The 24,980-nt window shown below is 48.6% G+C and overlaps 10 protein-coding genes across 10 annotated transcripts; 6 read left to right on the forward strand and 4 right to left on the reverse strand.

Moving 5' to 3' along the window:
- Positions 1 to 1,339: 1,339 nt before the first annotated feature.
- FSUBG_3799 (gnat family protein) lies at positions 1,340 to 2,267 on the forward strand (the record flags this gene model as incomplete). The annotated part of the gene is made up of 2 exons (XM_036681718.1): positions 1,340 to 1,634; positions 1,699 to 2,267. The coding sequence occupies 2 exons, from the start codon at positions 1,340 to 1,342 to the stop codon at positions 2,265 to 2,267; spliced, it is 864 nt and encodes a 287-aa protein (XP_036540577.1).
- Positions 2,268 to 3,027: 760 nt separating this feature from the next.
- Positions 3,028 to 4,104, reverse strand: FSUBG_3800 (short chain dehydrogenase; the record flags this gene model as incomplete). The annotated part of the gene is made up of 1 exon (XM_036681721.1): positions 3,028 to 4,104. The coding sequence occupies one exon, from the start codon at positions 4,102 to 4,104 to the stop codon at positions 3,028 to 3,030; it is 1,077 nt and encodes a 358-aa protein (XP_036540578.1).
- Positions 4,105 to 6,750: 2,646 nt separating this feature from the next.
- On the forward strand, positions 6,751 to 7,398 carry FSUBG_3801 (hard-surface inducible; the record flags this gene model as incomplete). The annotated part of the gene is made up of 4 exons (XM_036681722.1): positions 6,751 to 6,863; positions 6,926 to 7,044; positions 7,092 to 7,200; positions 7,257 to 7,398. 4 exons carry the CDS (start codon positions 6,751 to 6,753, stop codon positions 7,396 to 7,398), a joined length of 483 nt encoding a protein of 160 aa, XP_036540579.1.
- Positions 7,399 to 7,871: 473 nt separating this feature from the next.
- FSUBG_3802 (isoflavone reductase like) lies at positions 7,872 to 8,836 on the forward strand (the record flags this gene model as incomplete). The annotated part of the gene is made up of 2 exons (XM_036681723.1): positions 7,872 to 8,165; positions 8,216 to 8,836. 2 exons carry the CDS (start codon positions 7,872 to 7,874, stop codon positions 8,834 to 8,836), a joined length of 915 nt encoding a protein of 304 aa, XP_036540580.1.
- Positions 8,837 to 9,012: 176 nt separating this feature from the next.
- Positions 9,013 to 13,166, reverse strand: FSUBG_3803 (30S ribosomal S17P protein; the record flags this gene model as incomplete). Its single annotated transcript, XM_036681724.1, has 4 exons — positions 9,013 to 10,216; positions 10,718 to 12,006; positions 12,105 to 12,771; positions 12,844 to 13,166. The coding sequence occupies 4 exons, from the start codon at positions 13,164 to 13,166 to the stop codon at positions 9,013 to 9,015; spliced, it is 3,483 nt and encodes a 1,160-aa protein (XP_036540581.1).
- Positions 13,167 to 13,927: 761 nt separating this feature from the next.
- Positions 13,928 to 15,610, forward strand: FSUBG_3804 (altered inheritance of mitochondria 6; the record flags this gene model as incomplete). Its single annotated transcript, XM_036681725.1, has 1 exon — positions 13,928 to 15,610. The coding sequence occupies one exon, from the start codon at positions 13,928 to 13,930 to the stop codon at positions 15,608 to 15,610; it is 1,683 nt and encodes a 560-aa protein (XP_036540582.1).
- A 244-nt stretch (positions 15,611 to 15,854) lies between these two features.
- On the forward strand, positions 15,855 to 16,978 carry FSUBG_3805 (alpha beta hydrolase fold family; the record flags this gene model as incomplete). Its single annotated transcript, XM_036681726.1, has 2 exons — positions 15,855 to 16,170; positions 16,221 to 16,978. The coding sequence occupies 2 exons, from the start codon at positions 15,855 to 15,857 to the stop codon at positions 16,976 to 16,978; spliced, it is 1,074 nt and encodes a 357-aa protein (XP_036540583.1).
- A 101-nt stretch (positions 16,979 to 17,079) lies between these two features.
- FSUBG_3806 (aldehyde dehydrogenase (NAD+)) lies at positions 17,080 to 18,689 on the reverse strand (the record flags this gene model as incomplete). The annotated part of the gene is made up of 3 exons (XM_036681727.1): positions 17,080 to 18,091; positions 18,148 to 18,516; positions 18,565 to 18,689. 3 exons carry the CDS (start codon positions 18,687 to 18,689, stop codon positions 17,080 to 17,082), a joined length of 1,506 nt encoding a protein of 501 aa, XP_036540584.1.
- Positions 18,690 to 19,324: 635 nt separating this feature from the next.
- On the reverse strand, positions 19,325 to 20,992 carry FSUBG_3807 (choline transporter; the record flags this gene model as incomplete). Its single annotated transcript, XM_036681728.1, has 1 exon — positions 19,325 to 20,992. One exon carries the CDS (start codon positions 20,990 to 20,992, stop codon positions 19,325 to 19,327), a length of 1,668 nt encoding a protein of 555 aa, XP_036540585.1.
- A 1,702-nt stretch (positions 20,993 to 22,694) lies between these two features.
- On the forward strand, positions 22,695 to 24,868 carry FSUBG_3808 (primary-amine oxidase; the record flags this gene model as incomplete). Its single annotated transcript, XM_036681729.1, has 2 exons — positions 22,695 to 22,797; positions 22,863 to 24,868. 2 exons carry the CDS (start codon positions 22,695 to 22,697, stop codon positions 24,866 to 24,868), a joined length of 2,109 nt encoding a protein of 702 aa, XP_036540586.1.
- Positions 24,869 to 24,980: the final 112 nt, after the last annotated feature.

Raw genomic sequence — 24,980 nt, forward strand, 5'->3', positions numbered from 1 at the left:
AGGGAGTTGCGACGCTCTTTGTGCTGGCCATGGGCTGATGGAAGCGTAACAAGGAATTCTCTAGAGCCAACGGAACGAAACTGGAGGCCACTTTATGTCTAAATATTTAGTCGAATGGTAGTCTGTCGTTTTGCGACTCGTTGGTTCAGAGGCGGATATCGCATCAGCTCAGGCACCCGCCTCATAATTGCCCCAAGTGGTTCAACCTCCGTCATGCCTAGACCTCGCTGCTATCACGAACCAATCACGATGTCTAGTCTATCAATCGACTTCTTAAATAAGATTGAACCCCCACAAGATGAGATAAAGCTAAGAAATGGTATTTATCGGGTATCTATCTCTTGGTCTGGGGATGGGTAGTGCCGTGCTTGGCTATTTTCTCCCCGCAATGTTGTTGCGGGGTGCATATCAAAAACTTCCGCCATAAACGCTCCAATTCCCAGTACTGAAATATGGCGAATAGGCCATATGTTTTGTCGCACATTCTTCAGGATTGGGAATAAACGTCACATGTCGTGAAACAAGTATTATTGACTATGACATGATGGTTAAGCCTTGCCTCGAACGAGAGATGATCTGAACTCTTCTCAGCAGCGACACGTTACAGTGCACGTTAATGCCTCGGCTGTTCCCGGTATTAATTTTACTGCTGACATGTCAAGCGCTGACAAGCGACAACAGCGCTGTACGATAAGAGCAAAACCAGGCACAGGTTGTACTGCATGCCAGGTTGCATTCTTTCCGAAAATCCATCTCCTCATCAGATCACCAAAGATCCCAGTATCTCGGCGTCCAAATCTCGATAACTATTTGCTTTTTCCCTTCAATACCATATTTATGTCTGATACGTCTCATACGTATTAATAAACAACATCTCTCATACGATAACATCAAAACATGAGCATCAGACGTTTTAACCTTGTCGATTAAGCTTAAAATGTTTAAATGGCACACGGCTAAGGCGGAATTGCCAGACTTGGCGCACCTTACGCTATGAGGCGATCGGCTGTGGGGAGGAGGAGAGGCCGCCAGCGCCTCGTTGTGCTGGAGGGCCAATACTTGGCCTGGACAGACACCGCTATGATCTCATGTTGCTTGGCTTGGCATCGGCTCATGATCAGAATTCACTTTGCGTGTGACGTTGCGTGGCTCAAACCTCAGAAAGCCCACTTGGACTCTTTTTACTGCCGGGCGGCGGGTGGAAAATTTATACCGACTATGAAAGCTGGCTGATCCTCAAGCTTTTTCTCTGTCTTGACTTTTGGTGTTTCTTCATTCCAACCAAACTTGAGCTCAGCAACCACTCTTATTATTATCGATATTGATCAAAGCATCAGTTATGGGCGTCCGTATCGCTACCCAACAAGACATCCCCGCTTTGAAGGAGATTATCCTCAGCGGGTTGTCAAATGATTCTGTCTGGCAGTACTGCTACCCCTCAGCAGGCCGTTCAGAAGCTGCCTCAAATCATGTCGAGACAGTTCTGAAGAGGATCATTGACGACAACAGCAAGAATTGGCATTGCTACGTAGTCGATGCTCCCAAGACTCACGACCCTGTCTCCCTTGCCATCATCCAGTCGCTTCACCAGCACGAAGACGATGGAAAGGGCGTCACTGAACAGATCCAGCAAGGTAATGGAACCCACATTTTTGCTCGTTTAGTGAGACCAAATTCGCTAACCTTAATTTTCTTCAGTGCTCGGTCTGTCGGAAGACCCCAGCGACGGCGAGAGTAAGACGGCAAAGAGAATTGCCGCACTGCAATCAGGCATCACGCAGACTCAGCAGACGTACCTCGCCCGCTACGACCAAGTTATGTTCCTCCATGCCGTCATCACGCATCCCCACCACAAGCGCCAAGGGTACGCCAAGACGCTCTCCAAGCAAACCCTGCACGTAGCGCGTCAGAAGGGCGCCGTCGTTGCAGCCCTCGCCAGCCCCTTCAGCGGCTACGTCTTCTACTCGGGCACCAGCTTCTCCAACTGCGGCCGCACAAAGGTCGAGACCGACAACGACATCGAGAACCTCGAGCTGCAGATCATGGTCTGCGTTCCCCCCAAGCCCCTCGAGCAGAGGAGGAGCTCCATCATGGACTTTTGGGGAGGCGCCAAGAAGGCCTCGCCCGCTGGGAGCAGACGCGAGTCGCTAGACCAGGGCCAGGGTCAGGGCGAGAGGCGGAGCTCGTTTTTGGACATGTTTAGCTTTGGTGGCCCCAAGACGCCCTCTGCTGTTGACGATGATACCCGCAGAAAGTCTCACGCCTAGATGAGGGACAGGGGGATTTTTGTTTGCAATTTTCATGATGGATCGTCATAGAACAGGTCTTTTCTTATGTATTTACCGACGAGCCACGATCTCAATACGATTACAGTCCCAAGCCCACTATCAGTGTCGGCGAAAATACAGTGGTGGACCGTGCATGACTTCACTGATTTTCAGGGCTCAATCATGCATTTTGCGTATGCATGACAGCGCACAATCAGCAACTTTTCGCCAATCGCCGTCAAGGCTTACGCATCTCCATCCGCCATGTCTAGACAATCAGCGGTTTCGGAATTTTCATCAACTGCAGTCGCTCTATAGAGGTAGGCATTATTCCGCGGTGTCTTGGTACTTACCTAATTTCGCTATGCACATTTGACTCGTAATAAGACTTCTTTTTGTTGAGCCTGCTCATTATCGCGTGCGACTTGAGAATCATATGCTTGACTAAAAAGGGCAGATAAAAGAAACAATAATGATGGGCAAAAAATAAACGATGATGCTAATGAAGAAAAGAGAGTTAGCTCTTATGCGTCGGCAAAGTATTGGTGTTTGATCAGATGAACTACAGCCATATCGGTGACCATTTGCGATCAGCTTCAGGCGACATCACAATAAGTATCGAAGAATCAGGTGAAGGGAAGGAGATGGTAGCAAGGAAAAGATTCTTGCATGGGGAAGACAGCTTTGGAGGCAACGCCCGCATCTGTTATTCAAGAGTAGATAGAAGCGTAGAAGGGAATATTAGAAGAAAGGAAAATGTTCAACTTCCCTTGGACTTGATGTCAGTCATCCCGCGAATATAGTGTATGATACACCAGTCCCACAGCCTTCCAGGAAGCAAATCGATCAGACTTTTGTAGAGAAACTGATACCAATGACCGACAACAACACTCCGGCGACTACCAACTCTCGCAATGATTGCTCTAGCAAGAGTACTGTCCGTTTGACCCATACATCGCGACACCCGTACGCACAAGGCCTCAACGTCGTAACCCTCGAGTTTCATTTCCAGAGCCGAGGATTGAGTCATTCTAGAAAGGAATGAACGGCTTGCCGAGGTTGCGATCTTGAGTGGGATGCCTTTATCGCTTAGGGAGGTGACGTTTATGATGAGAGACGGGGTGTTACCAATTAGTGTTGGAAGAAGTGTGCGAAAGAGTTGTATTGGATAAAGGGCGTCCACGTTGATGTGTTTCCAGATAGACTTTTCATTTTCATCCAGGATCCGTCCAAGGTCAGTGTGCTTGGCTTCTGTATCTGCACAATTGACCAAGACTGTCAAGTTAAGCTTGGACAGGTCTTTTTTTATAGCCCCAAGGTCAAGTTTACGTTCCAGCTTCCAGTCCCCATAGCTCTTTCTGTACGAGAACTCTTTCGTTCCAAGGGCTGTAGGGTCTGCGACGATTATTTTGAAATTGCGCTCGGGAAACTCCTCGTGTACTTGTACCATGGCGGTTAACAGATCCTGTTCGACCCGGCCATGCAGCACAACGTTGAACCCTTTTCTTGCGAGCTCACGCACAATCTTGTATCCGATTCCACCAGAAGATCCCGTTACTAGAGCCCATGCGGCCGAACCGTCGGGGGATACGTGGTTGTAGCGGTGAATCTTACTGCGATGAAGGCAGTATGTGTGGAAAAAGTAGGATGTACGGAGAGCCCATTCGACAAATTTTATAGCGCCGAAGATGGCGAGGATAGTTAAAATCTCCTTCCGGAACGCGCGTACGTGATGATAGTGGTCGATGCTGGCAAGCTGCACCAGGTTGCAGGCTAGGAACTCGAAAGAATGAATTGGGAGACTTCGGTTAAAGCTGGCATTCATTTTGTCGAGCATTGTGAGGAATTTGTTGATGTTTAGTCCAGTATGGTGGGTGACACCGTGGTCATATATGTACCTTAAAGCAGAGGGGGTTTGCCCTTCAATAAAATATTAAACTTTGTGCGAATTGTGCTGTATGAAGGGGAGCGGGTTAGATGCTCTAGGGCGCGTAGAGTTTCCAATGTAAGGAGTGACGAATCTTATCAGTGACTCAAGGTTGCTGCGAGTGACTGGACAACCTATTGAGAAGTGGACAACAGCGTCGACTAAGGCGTGGAGTATTCTTGTAGGCTCTGAGAGGTCTTGAGCCCCGCGCGAAGTCACGTCAGGTAGACAGCTGCAGCTTTTTTGACTTGATTTGTCTCGAAAGCATGTGATCTACCTATCAGAGCGCTGATGTACAAGGTGTTTAATATTGAATTTGGCTTCTCGCTTCAGGCTGCCGTGACGTGTAAAAGAACTCTTCTGATTCAATTTGTCGCGATAGTTTTAAGCTTTGACACGGCCACTTAGCACTTCTACAGCAAGATTCTGAACCTGAGGGTCAGGCGTATAATTAATGGATTTCAGTGGGAGTAGCTCAGTGGCAGAGCCTATCTAAATGCACAACCTCTATACAGAGTAAGATCAGACCTAAGAGATTATAAGTTGGGAGACTTGAGGCAAAGTACCATGAACTATACTTAATTACCCGAGAACCTAAACTTGATGCCTCAATGTGATTCGTCGTACTCAGAAATTTCTGTTGTTCCCTCACCATCAGGCTTATCCAACCATATTAGTCCCACCCTCGGCCATGAGCACAAATGAAAGATCCAAAGACAGGAGGCCCAAGAGGCCAAGGAACCTGTAACCTACACCGCCAGATATAGCGCTAGTAGCAATGTCCATGATGTTTTCAAAGGGCAACGAGCCAGACAACCCCTGGGCTTGATCGGACTCCCAACGATGGTCCACAGCTGCATGCGAGGATATATTTTCCATCACACGACCAAGCGGCCGACTGAAAGGTTTGAGCTTGCTTTTTGCTACCTACTCAGCTAGCCACATCTTTGCCACTAGCCTCCTGCGCGGGCGGGTGTACTAACGGCGGCCCGGGCTCTTACTTCCGCAATAGTCCTTATTGCACGGAAGTGGACAGCATGCATCTCGTCTTGAACGACCAGTCGCATTCAGGAAGGACCTCCGCGGCACGGAAGCAAGGAATGCTAATGGGTAACGTGGCTGGCTGAAGCACACGGTGTATCCTTAATAAGACAACAGTCAGACATCCACGATTTAAGCCAGCCTCGGGGTGCAAGAAGACTTCTAACGTTAAATAAAGGTGCCAAAATTACTTAGTCTAAGAATCACTAAAGCTATACTAAAACTATACTAAATTTATGTAAGCTAATCTAAAGACTTTTATCACCTAAGATAGAAGTCCTAAGTTTTATTACACCCCCTTAGCCAGCCAGCAATTTCGCCCCTAAGAGTCAACATTCGGTGGATCTGTTCATCGAGCCTGTCTCGCCGTTTTCTAGCTGTAGGGGGCCTCAAATTTATAGCTAACTCTTGTTTGTACTGTTTGAACCTTTATACTAAGAACGTCCTCCTAGATTGGGCACTGCATAGAGCAGGGTGATACGACATCTTGCGTCATGACATGACAACGCAACAAACTACATTGAGAGGACAACAGCATGAAGCTGTATTACCTGTCGATTGTGGCCGAACTCTAGAACTAAGGGCGTGGCTGAATATACGAAACCAAGAACCGGTTCCATATGGGCTCCAGGACATTTTTGACTAGTTTCATTAACCTCCTCCTATGTAGCTGATTTAGTGACTTCTAAAGGGACTATTCTGTGTAGAGGCTTTAGGATGGCTAACTCGCCCTTTTAACTCGTAATGACGCCTAAAGCTTAAAGTACTTTTGCCGCATTACATGGAATATCCATCGCAATTTTTAACTGTTTACGGTTGTTGTTCGTCCTCCTCAGCCAGCCACGTTTCTGTTAGTGATCGTGTGCGTATGTGGCTTAACTAACAGCCTATCCCAGCCCATGCTTTCACAGCGGAATTGACCATCAGCGTGTGACACTGAGACAAGCAGTAACTATTCTCATTCACCACCCTCACCGATACGTTTTCAGTTAGCCACAAACCACGGCTCGGGAGGAAGACTAGCCTTAGCAGCAAGACTTTCAGCTAGCCACACTTTTGCCATCACATGAGATATGCGAATGGAGCAATATAGTTTCTGTTTCTATCCCGCAGTAGCCACTGTCTTACCTTAAAAGGTTTTATGAATTAAACTTGAAATGGCTTATCACATCTCGTACTCCTAACATAGATGCACCTGTTCCAGCTGTGACAGCAGCGGCCGACACAGCCCTCGAAACAATGTAATCTACTCCGTACATTGGATTGCTAGCAAAAGCTCCTAAAGAGATCTGCGTGTCTTGCGCCACCATTGTGACTTATGCGCCCTACATTAACTCTCCAATTCATTGACTTTCACTTCAGCCAGCCTCAATATGCAGAGCAATAATGGATAGCGATGACCGTGGGCTTTCTGCATATACTGAAGTCGTTCGCAAATATAAATATTGAAACCTTTCCACTATCACTTCATTGCAAGTCATTCTCCAATTCTACTTTCAATTTGACTTTACAACCATGAGCGGAAAAAAAGCAGACTCTGAGGTGCTGTATATGCTTCGGAGTGAAAAGGGGGTCTTCGTTCATTTCTTTCATAAACATGGCCTTGATGATGCACCAATTCTTGGATAGTACGTCTTCCATTGCCTGCATAACATATACTACCAGGGTCCTAATACTTTGTTGCTGGTAGTAAGAACGAATCGAAAGTGTATAACCCCAACATGAACTGGAAGATTGAGCGGGTCCCGGGCACAGACACGCGTATCCTTTTTAAGAGCGAACTTGACGACGCCGTGATCTACTCAAAGGGTAAGATACTTGGAGTACGGAACAACTGCGATGTTGACAAGAAATAGCCAAAGACCATTATCTTGGCGCCGACCAGGGTATGGAGAACAATGACACTGCTCACTGGTATCTTGAGGGGTGCGATTTCTCAGAAATATCGGAGGCATCTCTTGTCAGGTGAGAATTGCGACTATTATCTAGCAAGTTTGAAAAGCATTGCTGACGCCTAGAAGATTCCGCAACGCAAAGCACTCTACGCTCTACCTCGACTGGCAGCATCCCGAGCCGACTGACGGCAAGGCCTTCGTGACTGGCCTAGCCAACAATAACGCAAGCCAGATCTTTCGGATCTACAAAGTCCGCAAACCTGAATAGTACTATAGTATTGGGCATAAGTAGGGGCCATTTTGGCAAGATGGCGCACCTACTCTTTTATAGCCCTATAGTAGTTACTATTATCATACTATAAAACATTCTTTACTACTTTTGATTTTCTAATCTAGCTTGAAAATTTGCTCAGTAACCTACAAGTATGGTTCGCACGCTTTCGAAATCATGGCTTGGTGAAGTTATCTCGGAATTGGATGATGACGGAAACGGAGTGAGACCATGAGTGAGAAGGATCTCTTGGTAGCTGCATGCTTACGGCACGAGGCCTTGGCCATGCGGCGTAAACCCGTAAGTCCGTAACTCCAACTCCGATCAGGGAATGGATCATCCGCCAATTGTGGGCATTCCAGGATTTAGGTAGCAATGACGAACTATAAAACGGACCTTGGCTGCTAGACATTTGTAGCGCCATCCTATTCTTTCAGACACTCCCTGGCATCGTTATCCATCAATTCATTATGCTCATTCTAATCGCAGGCATCACCGGCATGGTCGGCCAGACCCTTGCTCGCTATGCACTGGAAGAAGGCTATCAAGTCCGCGGTTTGAGTAGAAACCCTGATAAGCTCAATGCCGATATTGCATCTAAGCTCGAGAGTTTCGTCGCTTGCTCCGACTTCCTTGACAAGTCATACCTCGCGAAAGCCGTCAAGGGGGTCGATGTCGTTATTGCCGCCCTCCCTCCAGTGCCAAGCATCATTGGAGCAGGGCAACTGGCTCTTTTGCTGGAAGCTGAGAAAGCAGGTGTCAAGGTAAGCCCCGCATCAACCAACATGAAACCAACACTAACGGGCTGTTCAAGGTTTTCCACGCCGCTTCTTGGAACTTTGATTGGACTAAGCTCGAGCTCGGCGATCACGAGACATACGATGCTTATATCGCTTTCAAGCGTCTTGCCGAGCTCTCATCCAGCTTGAAACCCATCTATGGCTTTACAGGTGCCATCTTGGATTATTCGCTCATTCATATCAAGGATGCAGGTCGTCCCAGTCTAGTCAACGCCGAGACTCGAAGTGTTGTTTACTTCGGAACTGGAGAGGAGAAAATGTCGTTTACTACTCTTGACAACTTGGCAAAGTATACACTGCTCGCTATAAATGATCAGGACATCATTAAGCGTGGAGTCTACTATGTCGAGTCGACTCATTGCACTATGCCTGAGCTCGCTGATATTTACGGCAAAGTACGTGGCTATGAGGTGAAGAAACAGTGCTTTGGCGGTAAGGCTGAACTCCAAGCGATGCTGCAACAAGCTAGGGAGAACATCGGTGCTTTGCAAGCGGACAAGTATATCGACCTGGCTTATGGGGTGGTATTCTTGAATGGCAAGGCTGCTATTGATCCTGTTGATAACGAGAGATGGGCTAGTAAGGTGACTCCTACCAGCATGGAGCAATGGCTGCGAGAGTATCCTGAAGCCTAGGTTGAGATAGGAGTTCGTCGTAACGTAATGGTATCACTGTCCCTACAGGTAGTTTAACCGTACCGCTAGATCTATCAAAGAAATGAACTTGCTATTCGACAAAGTAAACTCAAGAATCTCTCGCGCTTGAACCAAATATTGCTTCCATACTCAAGGAATCTGCACAAGCAGAACAACTAGCATCCGAAATGAATATAGGGCATCCAGTCCGTATTTCCGAGATCTGGTTGATCTTCCTCCTCGCTTACCGCCGTGATATCTCTGATATCCTTGCCTTTGACTCGCTTCTTATCTCTCAACCTTCTCAGTGCTCGATGCAGTCCTCTGCACACAGATAGATCGTTCATTCCTTCATCACGCAGAGTTTCATAGAAAGCTTCAGCTATATCAACGCAGTGTCTGTCTGATACTTCCCATAGTTTTCCAACGACATGCCTGAAGCCAGTCAAGTGGAACGCACCAACGAGGTGAATTCCTTCGTCTGAAAGTCTCGACTCCATGTTCGTTCCGGTTCGGCAAGCAGAGAGGTATGCGAGAAATGGTTGACTGCTTTCCAGATTCTTCCCACGGATGTCTTGAACTGTAAGAGGGTCGTTCTCCCAGTCTTCAAGACATAAACAGCTCTTGGACGGTTCCGTCGGGTTTAATCGGCCATGCCCTGCGAAATGAAACGCATTACAGGTCTCCAAGGACGCGAGGACTCTCTCCTTCAATGGCTTGGGTATGTCCGCTTTGAGGCCGAGCTTTGGGCACATCTGCTTCACCATGTTGACTTCGTGTTCAGCGAACGGTAATCTGGTACTGCCTGGTGTATTACGCATAGCAACAAGGAGCGCAGACTTTCTCTGCGATTCACGACCTGAAGCAAGACTCCGCTTTCTCCCATGAAGCAGTGACTTTATGGTCAAGGCATATGACGACATGGCTCTATCCAAGACTGTCTCTGTAGAGCCTTGGTTGTAACGCCCGGCAGCATGAATAGGTATAGAATTGAGAGCGTCGGTTGGAATCCACCAGATATGGGGCCAGTTTTCATCAAATACTGGAGATGTAAGACCAAGAGCCCCCAAACACGGGTGACATAGAGCATCCCACAGCCACTCTAGCCGAGATCCAAGCTCAGATCTGGCTGATGGGAAGCTTGCCCATGCGCGAAGCTTGCTTTGTGACAAATCAGGTAGCTCAACCGCTGTAATTGCCGTACTCTCGATGATGAATGCATCGCAGTTGTAGAAGCTTACATTGATGGCGATGATCGGATCCGGGGTTGCAGCTTCCATCAGTTCTGCTTCTGTTGGTGGTAGAAGAAAAGTCTCAAATCCGAGTTTGCCTCGGATATCCGCAAGAAGCTTGTCGAATTCTTCATCGGCTTTCCGAAGCCTGGGGGCTTATAGCGTAACGGTTAGACGTCACTGGCCTGACCAGAAAGCTAACTACCTTAGGTAGCTAAAGGTAGTAGGTTTAAATCCTGCAGTCCCTAACCCTAAAAAGCTAAAAAAACCTAGGGCTTAACTACTAATAAAAACTACCTTAGCTTATATCTAAATTAACTTAGAAACTATAGTATTAATATATAAAAAGGTAGCTAGCTAATAAAAAAGCTTAAAATTATAAATCTATTAAAAAAGTTATTTTTATTATAATTTAGTTTAGTATATAATAAAGGAAAGGTTATTACCTAAAGGTTTTCCCCTTATTAGTAAAGAGTTAACTTAGGCTAAGTATATATTTTCTTATAGTAAATCTAAAATAGAAAAGTAGGTTTATTATATAAATAAAGTATTATAATAGGTTAGAAAGCAAATTATAGTACGAGATACGCTTAAATTAGCAGCATAGCAATAGAATTACATTACATTAGCTTTCCGAAGCCTTTCTTACTTCCGCTGCCAAGTTACCAAGTCGTCCCCTTGCGTCGATAGATCGATACCACTTTGGATCTGGCCCATCTCATCTCGAAGACGATCAAACTCATTCGCCAATTCTGGGTACTCCGATGCGAGCTCCGAGATATCTGTGCGAATGTCCATAACAAATCCTGATATTAAGCCTCTTCCCAGCTCCAAGAGACGAAGCGCCTCATAAGGCCCTTTGTTAGCGCTGAGCGCGGCAGCCGCGGCCATAGATGTCATACCAGACAGACTCGAAAGTAAGCTCTGCTTATCTGTATGAGATAGAAACCGCGGACTCACTTTCGGGAGAAGAAGCACCGCTTCACGCAGCAATGTACTAGCCTTCTCCCACTCTTCTCGCTGTATGTACAAATATGCAGCAGAACCAGCTGCTCGTATTCTCTGAGATGGTGCTGCGACTTTGGAGTTCCATGCCTCAAGAAACCAATAGATCTGACTATCCCGATCTTGGGCAGATTTTGTTACCTCGAATCGCTTATCAAGCCAGTTTCCTAGATTATTTATCATAACTGAACGATCGGGATGATCTTGTGGCATTGCTTCGACTGCCTTGGTGATATATCCTATGCAGGAATCTAGATCATCTAGGGAATCCGTCTTATTGAAGCGGCTGCCGTACGCATTGCCGAGGTTGTTGAGGTAGGAGTAGACATCGGGATGATCTCGGGCTGTCAGATCGACCGCCTTGTTGCAAGCTTCGATAGCACGAGCAATATCGCTTGCTCTTCCAATTCTCTCGTAGCGTGTGCGAAGCGACGATCCAATGTTATTGTAGTAGGCAGCGAGCCTATCTTGAGAGAACTGAGGCCTTTGGATTGCTTCATCAATCAGCTCGATAGCACGGTCAAGGTGGTGTACTTCGCTTGTTCGCTCAAAGCGTAAGCTTAGCTTATTTGCCAAGCTACTCAGATATGTAGGATAATGGGGGTGAGTCTTAGTTGCGATTTTGATGGCTTTCTCTGCAGCATCAATAGCATGTTCCAAGTCTTGCATCAATCCCGTCCTTTGGAAGCGCGCCCTCAGTTGATTCCCAAGACTGTTCAGCCGGTTGGGTAGTTGTGGATGACTGCGAAGAGTGCTGACCACTGACTCGTGCGTTCTCTCAATGGCATGGCCCAGGTCTACAATTGACCCCGTCCTCTCAAATCGCATGCCGTGACAGATCCCCAGGTTGTTCAAAGTCGATGCAAATTTTGATTCTCGGCGAGGTGTTGCCTCTAGGCATTGAGTGAAGATATACAACGCTTCGTTCAGATCCTTCACTGAATCAGTTGTCTCAAATTTCCTGCTAAGACTGGTTCCCAGGGTATTCAAGATGCGGATCTATCAGGATGGCTCGGGGATGTGCCATCTACTGCACGACGTGCGGCCTCAATAGAATGGTCCAGATCCACGACGTCTCCCGATGTTTCGAACCGTTCATAAAGCCATACGCCTAGGCTATTCAAGAACCCGGGGTGTTCTTGTGATGTAGAATTCACAGTTGTTGATGATGCCTCGATTGCACAGTTTATGTCATCAACTGTGTTTGTTCGCTGGAACCGCTTGCCATGACTGTTGGCCAGGTTGTTCAGATATCCAGCGTAGTGCTGGTGACCCTCTGCTGTCAATTTTACTGCTCCCTTTGCCGCCTCAACGGCAGAGTCCAAGTCTTGAACCATATCTGTCCTCTCAAATCGAGCAATGAGCCAGATGGTAAGTTTGTTAAGGCGGTCAGCAAGATCCGGACTATCGTCTGGAGTAAGGCTGATGGCGAGTTTCATCGCTTCAATAGCTCGGCTCAGATCGTCTATCGCTTCAATTCTCTGATATCGCTTGTGAAGCATAACACCAAGGTTGTTCTGCAACTTTGATGACTTGTTAAGTTCTATCATCGGTATCAAGTGTTCCACAATAGCGATGGCCAGATTCAAATCTTCCATGAGGTGGCTCTGTTCGAACCTCATCATTGATCTGGCTGCTTGGTTCTTGAGGAGTCTCATTCGAAGATCAACATCACTAAGCATAGCGTCACGACTGGACCTAGATACCATGATGTTAGCAATCTCTTACATCAGTATCTATGTGCTAAACGAAAAGTAGAGTATAATTCACGTCTCAGCGATTTGTCCAGACTGTTGCTGGGAGTGGTGCAAAATCACCAAAAGCGTCGCGTAAATGTCGAACCAGTCGTCGAGATCCTGTTTATGCGGAGGTGAAGCGACGATCCTTCCTTCAGTCCAGAGGATAGCTTCTTCCAAAACATTGTTAGAGCTTGATATCTCGAACAAAAGGCAGCTTGCATAGATACGGATTCTCAAGCTGTCCTCGCTATCAGTGTCAGCTGAGTTTCCCTTTCCTATGAAAGCACGCAGCTCCGCCTCATTCATGGCATGAAGTGAGGCAATGGATTCGGGGCGCAGGTTGAGGCATTCCATTGCGACTCAAATTAGACCAGGGTAATAAAACCGCGAAATTCGAGATATGTTTCTGCAGTCTTTGAAAGATTCCCGTTGGTTGCGGTAATATTGTAACAGAGGAAAACCGAGAGCCTCTCGGAGACCAAAAATGCCTTGCCGCCTACTCCTGGCTTGTCACTGCGAATCAGAATCGATCTCGATACACCACCAAGATCCAGGCAAAGGGCAAGTAAAACAAGTCCAGGGGAAGCAAGGAAACTCCAGACCCTGATCCTTAGGGACAAAATTACTTAGGTAAGTCAGCCTAGAAAATATGTTGCTGAATTTATTTCAACATCCTATACTCAGGATTAGTGTTTTCTTGCTTCCCAAGGCAAGTGTAGAGCCTTTTACAAGCGACAGCAATTCGTGTTTGTCTTGACGATGCCAAACCTTACCCAGAGCTGTAAATATAGTTTCCAGCTATCGCTGTCCTCAATTACCGTAAGTATTCTCATGGTTTTGAGCAATTCACAAGAAGCTGGCTGTACCCATGCAGCGCTCGTAGAGGCACTGCACTTTAGTGGGGCCTCCCCGCGGCAGTGCAGTAAATGCACTGTCAGCATTATCTTTGACGACTCCTCGCTACGCACCAACTTGACAATTTAACATACGAACTACGGTGATCCAATTACAGTCAATGCACTATGAGACATCAGGAATACCTGAACAGCTTTTTCCCAACAGAAATATGGCTTCACATCATTCAGCAATGCACCGTGTCGCTTTCTCTCGCCGAAATGCTGAAATTATGTCGCGTCAGCAAAGCCTTCAACCTCATGACGATGGAGGCTATCCTCGAGTCCAATATGTTGGATGATGTTGGATACTGGGATCCTGTGCGGAAACAAACCCTTTTATATCACACGGTAGACAATGACCGTCGTTCTTTGCATCCACCTCTTCTAGATAATATATCCGACGACGATGACACCAACTCTGAGCCGGAGACGCCGGATTTGGACAGACCGTTATCTCCGCCGCCTCCAGAAGGCAATCGAGAGCAATCCGAAGACGGTAATCTCTCTGAGAAAGATCTGTTCACTTCCAGTTCATCAGTAGTCCCTAGCGACGATTTCTGGGTCATGTACTTGACGGTCAGGACATTGGGCAGAATCAGGACGAAACCGCCAACTCAGGACCATATTCTGCTGTTGAAAGTCTCAGAACATATCTACCAATACATGCATCAAACATCTTCGCAGATAGAGTTGGAAGACATAGTACGCACAGTTTGTGAAGTAGCGGTCAAGCACGGATACATCTACTCACATCCCGATTTCTACCTCAAGAATGAATCACCGACACTCGATGCGACAGAACTTCGGTTGGATGAATCTTGTGCAGTTTTCCGCGACGCTCTAGCATCAATGGCTGTATGTCTGAGTGACAACACTCTTCTCGAGAAGACGCTCTCCAACGAGGATCCGATCCTTTGCCCCTTCCACGATAAGGCACTTTCAGCAGATCACCAATTTACACCATTACCATCGTTCCAGACACCCATTCCTCAGGCTGGCCGTATATTAGACAACCAACTTGGCTTCATGCCGCCGAACTGTGGAAAGTCGCTTATAAGACTTGCGAACCCAGTCAAGCTTGCTGTCCAGTTGGACAAGATGGAATGCGTCACCCTCCTATTGAAGAGTGTTTCCACCAGAGAACGCGAACTTGACATATACAGGGAGGACGTAATCACTGAAGCCGCTCTTCTCAATCGGATCGAGTTTCTGCGCGTCGCAATTGAGACGGGTCGGCCTCTCACGCGATACCGACTTCTAGCACCATCGATTGCGGATATGATATGGATGAGCGGACGGACTGGCCTTTCTTCAAGATCGCCTGCTGGTATCAAGTTGAGTAAAATGCTAGAGACCACGACCAACATTGAAGTTTTCAATTTGGTTCACGATGCTTTGTTGGAAGGTTATAGTGCGGATGAAGGCGTTTGGTGGACCAAGGGCCTCTCCTCCAGGGCAGACACCCTTGCATCTTGGGGCTTGAGAAGGCTTCAACGCGCTGTATTGGACGATTGTCTGTCCATCGTTCGAAGACTCATAGAGATGGGCTACTCAGTAGGCCCAACGAGGAGCATTGAGGATTTGAAGGATGAAGATCCCGATGTTGTTGCCGACATAATTGATGGCGAAAGGACGGTAGATGTAGCTCTGCCTATCGCAGTCAAAAGAGGGAATCTGGAAATGGTGAAACTTTTATTTATCGCTGGAGCCCATAAGAAGCGCAAGAATGTTCGGAAAGCAATGAGAATTGCTATAGAACAGGGTAACCATAAGATGCTTGAGATTTTGACAAGTCAAGGATCATCGGCGGGATTATTAAACCGAAAGGCAAGGCAACGCTGGAAGAAAGACTTGGAAAGTTCGGGGAAGCAGAATATGCTGAAATGGCTAGAAATGATGTGAGAAGGACGTTATTTTACAGACTCATCCTTCAATCCTTCATATCAGTCCAAACAAATTGTTATCAATTGATGCTGCTCTTACCCCTCATGTCCACCGCCAAATTCAGCCTGTGACAGGCCTTCAAGGTTACACGTGACGTGTTGGTCCATGTCTCGTATCACTCACTGCTCACTCATTCTTTATTCTCAACCCGCCAAGAAACCGTCAATTGAAGAAAAAGAGTGCATACACATTCAAAGTCACAATGGCAAGTACGGCAGAAGTCAAAGATCCCGAGGCCTTTCTCAAAGACCCTCGCTTTTCCCAAACCTTCCAGCTCCCAGCGGATCCATCGGATGATCATGGCAGTCTCCAGGTTAAATACTCCGACTACGGCTATCACAACGCCGCTGATGAGAATGTGCTACTCTTCTTTGCGCCGCTATGTGCTTCGAGGATTTTTCACTGTGCGAAGGATGAACTAGCCAAGAAGTACCGTGTTCGCATTGTCGTTATGGACCGGCCGGGTTTTGGTGGGACGGATCCTGTCAAGCTGGACAAGAGACCTGCCATGTGCCGAAGTAAGTCATCACTGACCGGGACTAAGCCAACATATAGCTAATATTCAAAGAAATGACTCTGGCTTTGCTCAAGCATCTTGGAATCAAGCATGTATCTCTTGCTTGCCACAGCGGAGGAACCGTCTACGCTTTTGATATGCTCATGCATCACCCAGAGATTCTCCACCCAGAAAGACCCTACCTCGCCGTCGGAGCTCCTTGGATCCTCCCATCTCACTCACACCTTCTGTCGATGTCTGTAACCCAATCACTACCCGCCAGCATGCTAGCCCAAGCAGACAAGCTCATCGGCTTCGTCAACGGCACTCTGGGGCCAGTTGTCGCGACATCCGCTGGTATGAGCCAAATGTTTGGCCTATCCAAAAAGAAGAATGTCGAAGGTGGCGCTGAGGAGATCAAGGCCGATGCGCTCTTCGAGGAGTCTTTGGAACCCTTCTTGTTCAAACTTGTGCACGCTGAGAGTATTCGTGGTTTTGGTGATGAGTCGGTTTTCTTGATGCAGAAGACAGACGGAGTACCAGGATGGGGCGACTGGCTTGATTATGATGATATCGTGCCGAAGTTGGTACATGCGCTGAAAGGAGCGGGTAGGAAATTGACCGTGGATGTCTACTACGCTGAGGAGGATTCTATGATTGGAGCACCGGGAACTGATGGGCCGAAATGGCTGGATAGTTGCTTCAAGGGAGAAGAGGTTGAGCAGGTCATTAGCTACAACACTAAGACCATCGAGGCAGCGGACCATGACACTATTTGGAGCATACGTCGGGGTGTACCTGTCGATGTCTTCAAGAAATTGGCTGGATGATCTCCAAATTATCTTTCTTTATGAGCTTCTGGTACAGATAGACTATCTTTTAATCCATCTACTAGGTTATGTGTGATGATATAATCACTAATCCATCTGCCTTACAACTTCGCCGCAATGTTAACATGCACGGCCTTGATATTCGAATACGCCGCAAGACCAGCCTCTCCCAACTCTCTTCCAATACCACTCTGCTTAACTCCGCCAAATGGAATCCTCCAGTCGCTATCATTACTTGAGTTGATCCAAACCATACCAGCTTCAATCCTCTTCGCTACCTGGTGCGCCCTCGTCAAGTTTGTAGTAAACAAAGCACTTCCAAGACCATACTGGGTATTGTTGGCGAGGCTGATAGCTTCTTCTTCAGAGCTAAACTTGCTAACCACCACAAACGGTCCGAAAACCTCTTCCTGGAAAACTCGCATCTTGGGGGAAACGCCAGTAAAGACTGTAGGTTCGATGAAGTAACCCTTTCCATCGCCGACCTTCTTGAATGGCTGGCCACCGAGTTCAAGTTTGGCACCTTCTTTCTTGCCGACTTCGACGAAAGAGAGAATACGGTCGTATTGAGCCTTTGTGACCTGGGGACCTTGGAAGGTCTTCTCGTCAAAGGGATCGCCGACCTTGGAGATGTTCTTGACTTGGGCTCTGAAAGCAGCGAGGAACTTATCGTAGATACCATCTTGGACGAGAATGCGGCTTGTTGCAGTGCAGATTTGACCTTGGTTAGACATGATACCAGCATGGGCCCAATAAACAGCCAAATCGATATCAGCATCATCGAAAACGATAAGGGGACTCTTGCCACCAGTCTCTAGAGTGATATTCTTAAGGTTACTGCTCGCCATTTTCATGATTGTCTTTGCTGTTGGTGTAGAGCCAGTAAAGGCAATCTTATCAACGTCCATGTGAGAAGCAAGGGCTGCACCGGCGACGGTTCCAAGACCGTTGACGATGTTGACGACACCAGGGGGGAAGCCTGCCTTAACGACAAGGTTGGCGAAGTAGAGGATGGAGAGGGGTGTTTGCTCGGCAGGCTTAAGGACTACAGCATTACCGCAGGCGAGAGCAGGGCCGAGCTTCCAGGCTGCCATGGCAAGGGGATAGTTCCATCTATTAAAGTTGTTAGTAAGAAGGCTTCTAGACTACTCTTTTCGAGGTACACTTACGGAATAATCTGTCCGCAGACACCAATAGGTTCACGGATGGTATATCCAAACTTGTCACCAGTAGTCTCAATGACCTGTCCAAACACCTTATCCGCAAAGCCAGCATAGTATCTTAACGTTTCAGCCACCTCAGTCATGTCCTCGTTGAACGAAACAGAGTAAGGCTTTCCGTTATCCCATGTTTCAATCGTAGCGAGAATATCTCGGTTTTCTTCAACGAGCTCGGCAAGTCGGTTCATGAGCTTGCCGCGCTCTGTAGCAGGGAGATCTCGCCAGGCTGGATTGCGAAGGGCGCGACGAGCGGCGCGGACGGCTTTGTCGACATCTTCGGCTGATGCGGCGTAGACGGAGGTGATTTCCTGCTCATTTCTGCTATTGTTAGTGATGGTTTTCTTTGCAGTGGGCTATTGGTCTTACGTTGGGTTTATGGAAGTGATTTTGTTGCCGTTTGAGGATCGAACAAATTCATTGTTAATGAACAGACCAGTAGGCTGCTTGTAGGTTCGCCCATTGGGGGCAGTAAGTTGAACGTCTAGACTCATTTTGGATGTATGATGATTCGATTATACAGAAATCTCTGTGGAAATCAGCTGAGGAAAAGCTATCCTTGTATACCTATAGTCATTCGCCAACGTCACTCGATATCAGTGCCGTATAACGGCGGAACGTATCAACGTGGGGTTCCGATTCCCCAGGACAAAAAGTTGAAAAGTGTTGCCCATTCTCGGTATAGTGTCCTCCGGGCCGGTGTGGATATCCAGGCAGGATACCCTGGACCGATAAGGAGATGTTTCTCGCTTCCGTATCGGGCAGTCGTTTTGCAAGCGGTTTAAGCAGAATCCGGGCAAGCAAATGCATTCAGCTACTGGAATTGCAAGCGGTTGATCATCTACCGTGCCATGGGACCCTGGGTGCATGATCCAGGGGTGATATGACTGACAAGTCGTATGATTTGCTCTCAAAAATGCAAATATGCTTCCTAAATCAACGTTTCCTGACATTTGAGATCAACTATACCGATTATGGTAGTAAGATAGACCAAAGATACAGTGCAATTAAATAGAACGGGTTTTCCCACGCGCAAGTGCCCATCTTTCATTGATTCTAAATTTCAGCTACAACTACGCGTATCTGTTCCATATTCACAAAAACTTGCAATGCTGGTCCTCCCACCCAATCAGGAAGCACTAGGCCCTCCGTTCTGAGGAGCTCGACGAGCTTCCGTATCCGTCTTGGTTTGGACATCGACATCAACATAGTTGGCCCGCTCCGCGCGCTGCGCATAGATGATGTTTCCCTGCGCCTCCTCAGTCTCCAGATAAGTGATACGCCCCTTGATGACCCAGAACACCAGCGTGATGACAAGCATGATGCCAAAAACAGCAATGGCGTAGTTCATGTCTGCAACCGCGGGGTTCGGTGCGCCTGGGAAGAAGAAGAAAACGGTGGTGACAGCGCAGTAAACGACGCTAACCCAGTTGATGACTGACCCAAATCGTCCAAGAGAGAACTCGCCTGGTGGGAGCTTGTCTCGGCCGACGAGGAGGAGGACCAGAATGGGCATGCCGTAGGAGACTGTGAGCGCGATTGTGCTGACGCTTAGAATAGCTTCCAAGACTGTTGAGGCGAAAGTGTAGAGAACTCCGATGAGAGCCATGACACCGCCCTGAAGCCAGAGTGCGCGAACGGGGACCTTCCAGAAATCGTCGACCTTGGCAAAGTAGCCGCTCCAAGGAATACCTCCATCTCGAGCAAAACCCCAAGTCAAACGCGAAGCGGTCGTAACGATTCCAATACCCTGTCCGATGCCGTTCACAATGAACAGTGTCAGAAGGACAGTTCCGCCCTCAAGACCTACAGTCTGCTTGAGAAGATCCATGAAAGCAAGACCGGTCGTAGGATCAGTAACGATGCTCATATCCACGATGCAGAAGAGGCAGACGACCATGAAGATGAAACCAGTGATGGCACCGATGACGACCGAGAGCCAGATAACGCGGGGAATGTTCTTTCGTGGTGAGGGAATTTCTTCGACCAAGTGGATAGCAGCATCGAAGGCCGTAAGACCGTAGGCGGCTTGGATGAGGCCCAAGAACCAGGTAACACCATCGGGCCAGCCAGTCTGGTTGATCCACTGTCCAAAGACGAAGCTGGCAGGCTGATAATGGAGGTTGTCCTTGGTTCCAACGGAGATGAGCATGGCCAAGCTGATGATGAAGAAAAGACTGGCAAAGGAAATACCAACGAAGTTGTTGAACCAGGGCAGAACGACGTCCTTTCGACACGCCACGACGTTGAACAGGGTCATAAATAGAGTAACGCCGACGTAGACGAGGAATAGAACCCATCCCTTATCCGCACCGGCCCAGTCCGGCTGGAAGAGAACCTTCATCTTGAGCATAAACTCGCCCATGAAAGCAATCTGCGACGCCGACAAAGTGATCCAGCCAGTCATGTTAATCCACGCACAAAGATACGAGCAGAACCGTCCAGACTTTGTCGGCCACAATCGCGAGATCCAGTACGCCTGACCGAGCGCCGTTGGCATACTACTACACATCTCACCCAGCGATACAGCAACGCAGATATTGCAGACAAACACGAGAACCAGACCCCAGAGGATAGCGATTGGGCCTCCGCTGGTCAAGCCGCTGTCGATGCCCTGCGCGAACGTGGACCACGTACCGAGGACAGAGAAGGCCAGGGCAAACATGCTCCACATGCTGAATTTTCGCGAGAGACTCTGGTCATGGCCAAAGTTTGCGAGATCTTCTGCATCGCGGATGGCTTGGTTGGTGGTATCTGAGCGCTTGAGCGCAGAGTTTGTCTCGACGTCGTTGGTCATGGCCGCGTCTGACGATGACCTCGTCGAGAGAATAAACGAAAATAAATGACGTAAAAGGGGAGAGGGGGGGAAGGCGACGGGCAGCCTTAGCGAGAATGTGATGTGACTCAGAGAGATGGATCAATTGCGATGTGTTGTATGAAATGGGAAGTAAAAAAGCAAATGCGCGTGGCGAGCTTATATCCAATTTGCTACGGGGAACGGACCAGCGTCTTTTTGGTAAGGAGACCCTTTTTTTACATTACGAAGGCCACACACAGCACAGAATTAGAATTGGTAGGTGCTTGGTATCAAGGTTAACTTATCGTGTGACAGGCCGGGTCGCTCTACGGGCAATGATAGTACTGTATGGGGTACAGAGATTGTGGTGGTGGTGGCTGATTGTAGGGATGCTTCAGCGCTGAACGAAAAACCTGGCAGAGGCCAAAAAAGCGCGCATTGGGGTTAGTAGCACACCTCAGAGATAAGGAGGCACTCTAGCACTGTTATCTCGAGCCCCGGTCATACTGCCCTACTAACGCCCTTTCAGCGACGGCGGCGTCTGCCATCACCTGTGAGTTAAGCCCAGCGATGCATGCAAACAGGACCAACGCCGTCGTTATTCTGACAGGACAACCCGGCAAGTTAGTTAGCGATCATTCCAATGGCTTGGCCAGGCGGTTTGCGGGGAAATGCGATGGTACCCCATGGGGAACAGCGATGCATCGCATCAGGAGAGAGGACGACGAGATTTCCATTACGTGATGAATTGCAGCATCTTGTGCAACGACTTCCCCGTGGGGAATAACGCGTTGCTTCTTCGACCGGGCCGGTAACATCTTGGGAGAAACGTAATCAAGGGGGATGAAGGGGATGGGATGGATCACCTGTTCGGTTATCTCGGGGGAGACGACATTCTTATCGGCCGCTGAGCAAAACTGCAAAACGTTACCTGTAAGCGGTTTAGCGCAAGGCATGGGTGCAAAGCTGAGAAACAGATGCTGAAAGCGGTTAGAGGTGTAGATGAGGGGGAGGATTGGGATCGCTGGGGTCAGATGATTGAGCCTCGTGTTAAGTTACCCAACCGTTTCCTTATGCTAGATAGCAGACAGATGCAGTAATTTGTGGACCTGTTGAAAACGTTCACTGTAATGCCCGTTTCGAGGAGATTAGAGAGTTCTTGAGGCGGCGCGTCGAACTGCCGGAGATGGCTTGGCATGACAGATAGTGAATATTCCCCAGGATCAATCGAGAGAATGCAATTCTGTAGCAGTTTTCGGTAGAGATACCCTTGTCGACATCTAGATCTCGCTTGTGTTTCCACTGCAGATGCAACTGTAGTCTAGTCAGCATCTTTGCTTCTGTAGGTGATGTCTTACACTGGTCTCAGCGGACTCCCGCTCAGTGGAGATGCAGCGGAGCGGTGTCTGCCAGGACAATCGGAGCGGGCGCCACACGGTGGATGCCATGCCATGCCGTGTCTGTCTCTTGTACCTAATCCGCCTTGCTTTTCTTTTCTTTTCTTTTACTCTTCTCTATAAGAAGCTCTGTATCCTCTTGACAATATCTTCCCTTTTCTTTTCTCTCTACAGTAAGATACCAACTAAGCTACAGTTCTTGTTCAACTTTGCTCCCTCCAGGTCAACCAACACCTTGGAACACTTATACAGTTACTTGATCATCCACCGTATGGCACAGTCGCTCAGCCCAGATAACGTTCACCATGATTGCAGACACCTCATCCATCGCCGGCTACACCATCTTTCGGGAAGAAGCCAACGACGCCGCTCCCGACCTGTCAAATTCTCAACATTTACATCCTCTCGGTACGTTTTCCCTGCCTTTCAATTGAACTGAACCCCCGCAATTGGCCTGACCCTAACAATTGTAGATCCGCTATCAATTGATGAGATTCGCGCTGCCGCAAAGATCATCCGTGATCATGCTAAGCCCAAGACTCTAAAGTTCAACTGCCTCACTCTCCGTGAGCCTCTCAAGGCAGAATATGCTGCTTTCCGCGCCCGAACTGGTCCCCGACCATCTCGTCGCGCTTTCGCCATCGTCATCGAGAGGGGCAATGGTCAAGTCTCCGAGGTCGTCGCCAACATCGCCGACGGCACGGTCGAGCTCTGGAAGGACGTCTCTGAGGTCGGTCCTACTCTGACCCTTGAGGATCTTGACGTCTGCGAGCGCGTTGCTCGCGCCGACTCTCGAGTCATCCAGGCCTGCAAGGACCTTGGCATTGACGACATGTCCAAGATCTACATCGATGCTTGGGCGATTGGCGTTGATCAGCGTTGGGGCTATGAGCGCCGTCTCCAGCAGGGTCTGGTGTATTATCGCGCTTCGCCCAACGATAACCAGTATGCGCACCCGCTGGATTTCTCCGTCGTGGTCGATACTGAGAAGGAGGAGGTCCTCACTGTTGACATCCGCTACGTCAACGGTGAGCGAACAAAGGTCCCTCTCACCTCGCACAACTACATGCCTGAGTTTATCGGCGAGAACTACATTGATGGCACTCTCAAGCCCATCAACATCACCCAGCCCCAGGGCGTTTCGTTCCGCATGCGAGGAAATGAGATTTCTTGGGCTGGCTACAAGATGCACATCGGATTCAACCACCGTGAAGGTATTGTTCTTTCTGATGTTCGCATGGAGGATCAGCATGAGCACCGCGAGCGCACCCTCTTCAACCGTATCAGCGTCGTCGAGATGGTCGTTCCCTACGGTAACCCCGAACCTCCTCACCACAAGAAGCACGCTTTCGACGTCGGTGAGTACGGCACCGGCCTCATGACCAACTCTCTGAAGCTGGGATGTGATTGCAAGGGTGCCATCCACTACCTCGACGCCGTCATGGCTACTGGTTCCGGTGATCCCGCTGTCATCAAGAACGCCATCTGCATTCACGAGGAAGACAACGGTCTTCTGTACAAGCACACCGATTACCGTGACGGCTCCGTCATCTCCGCCCGTGATCGCAAGCTCATCATCTCTCAAATCATCACCGCCGCCAACTACGAGTACGGCTTCTACCATACCTTCACCCTCGACGGTACCTACAAGCTTGAGATCAAGCTGACCGGCATGCTCAACACCTACTGCATGCACCCCACCGAGACAGCCGCTCCTTACGGAACCGAAGTTGCGCCCACCATCAACGCTCACAACCACCAGCACATCTTCTCCCTCCGTGTGGACCCCGAGGTCGACGGACCCAACAACTCCATCGTCCAGAACGACGCCATGCCCTCAGAGGCAGAGGTCGGATCTCCCGAGAACCCCTACGGCAACGGCTTTTACTGCAAGAACACACCTCTTCGAACAGCCAAGGAGGCTGCTGTGAACTACTGCCACGAGACAAGTCGATCATGGGCCATTATCAACCCCAACAGCATCAACCCATCCGCCAAGAAGCCCGTCGCCTACAAGATCCTCAACAACAACTGCCCCGGTCTCCTCGCCAAGCCCGGCAGTGTCGTGTATAACCGCGCTGCCTTTGCTCGCAAGAGTCTCTGGGTCACTCCCTACAAGGACTACGAGATCTTCCCTGCTGGTGACTACGTCTGCCAGTCCACCGGTGTTGAAAACCACCCTCACAACAGCACTATCCTCGACTGGGTAGCCCGCGACGAGCCCATTGAGAACACTGATATTGTCTGCTATATCCAGTTTGGTCTCACTCACTTCCCCCGCACTGAGGATTTCCCCGTGATGCCCGCTGAGCCCGTCAGCGTCATGCTTCGCGCCTCAAATTTCTACCAGAAGAACCCTGGTCTCTGGGTTCCTCCTTCGGCTCTCTGTGTCGATGCTGCATCTAAGGATGCTTTCGGTAAGAAGGAGGAGGAGGCTCCCTCTTCTTGCTGTGCTACCAAGACGCTCCCCCGTCTTTAGATGGATGATGTAATGATTGGGGTAGTGTAAAGTTAAAATTGAACGTGCTTAGCATTATGGCATATCGTGGGTTTTTGCATGGTTATATAGCAAGTTGAACAACAAGAATGCA

Source organism: Fusarium subglutinans (assembly GCF_013396075.1).
Source record: "Fusarium subglutinans strain NRRL 66333 chromosome Unknown NRRL66333_c0000033, whole genome shotgun sequence".
Taxonomy (NCBI): domain Eukaryota; kingdom Fungi; phylum Ascomycota; class Sordariomycetes; order Hypocreales; family Nectriaceae; genus Fusarium; species Fusarium subglutinans.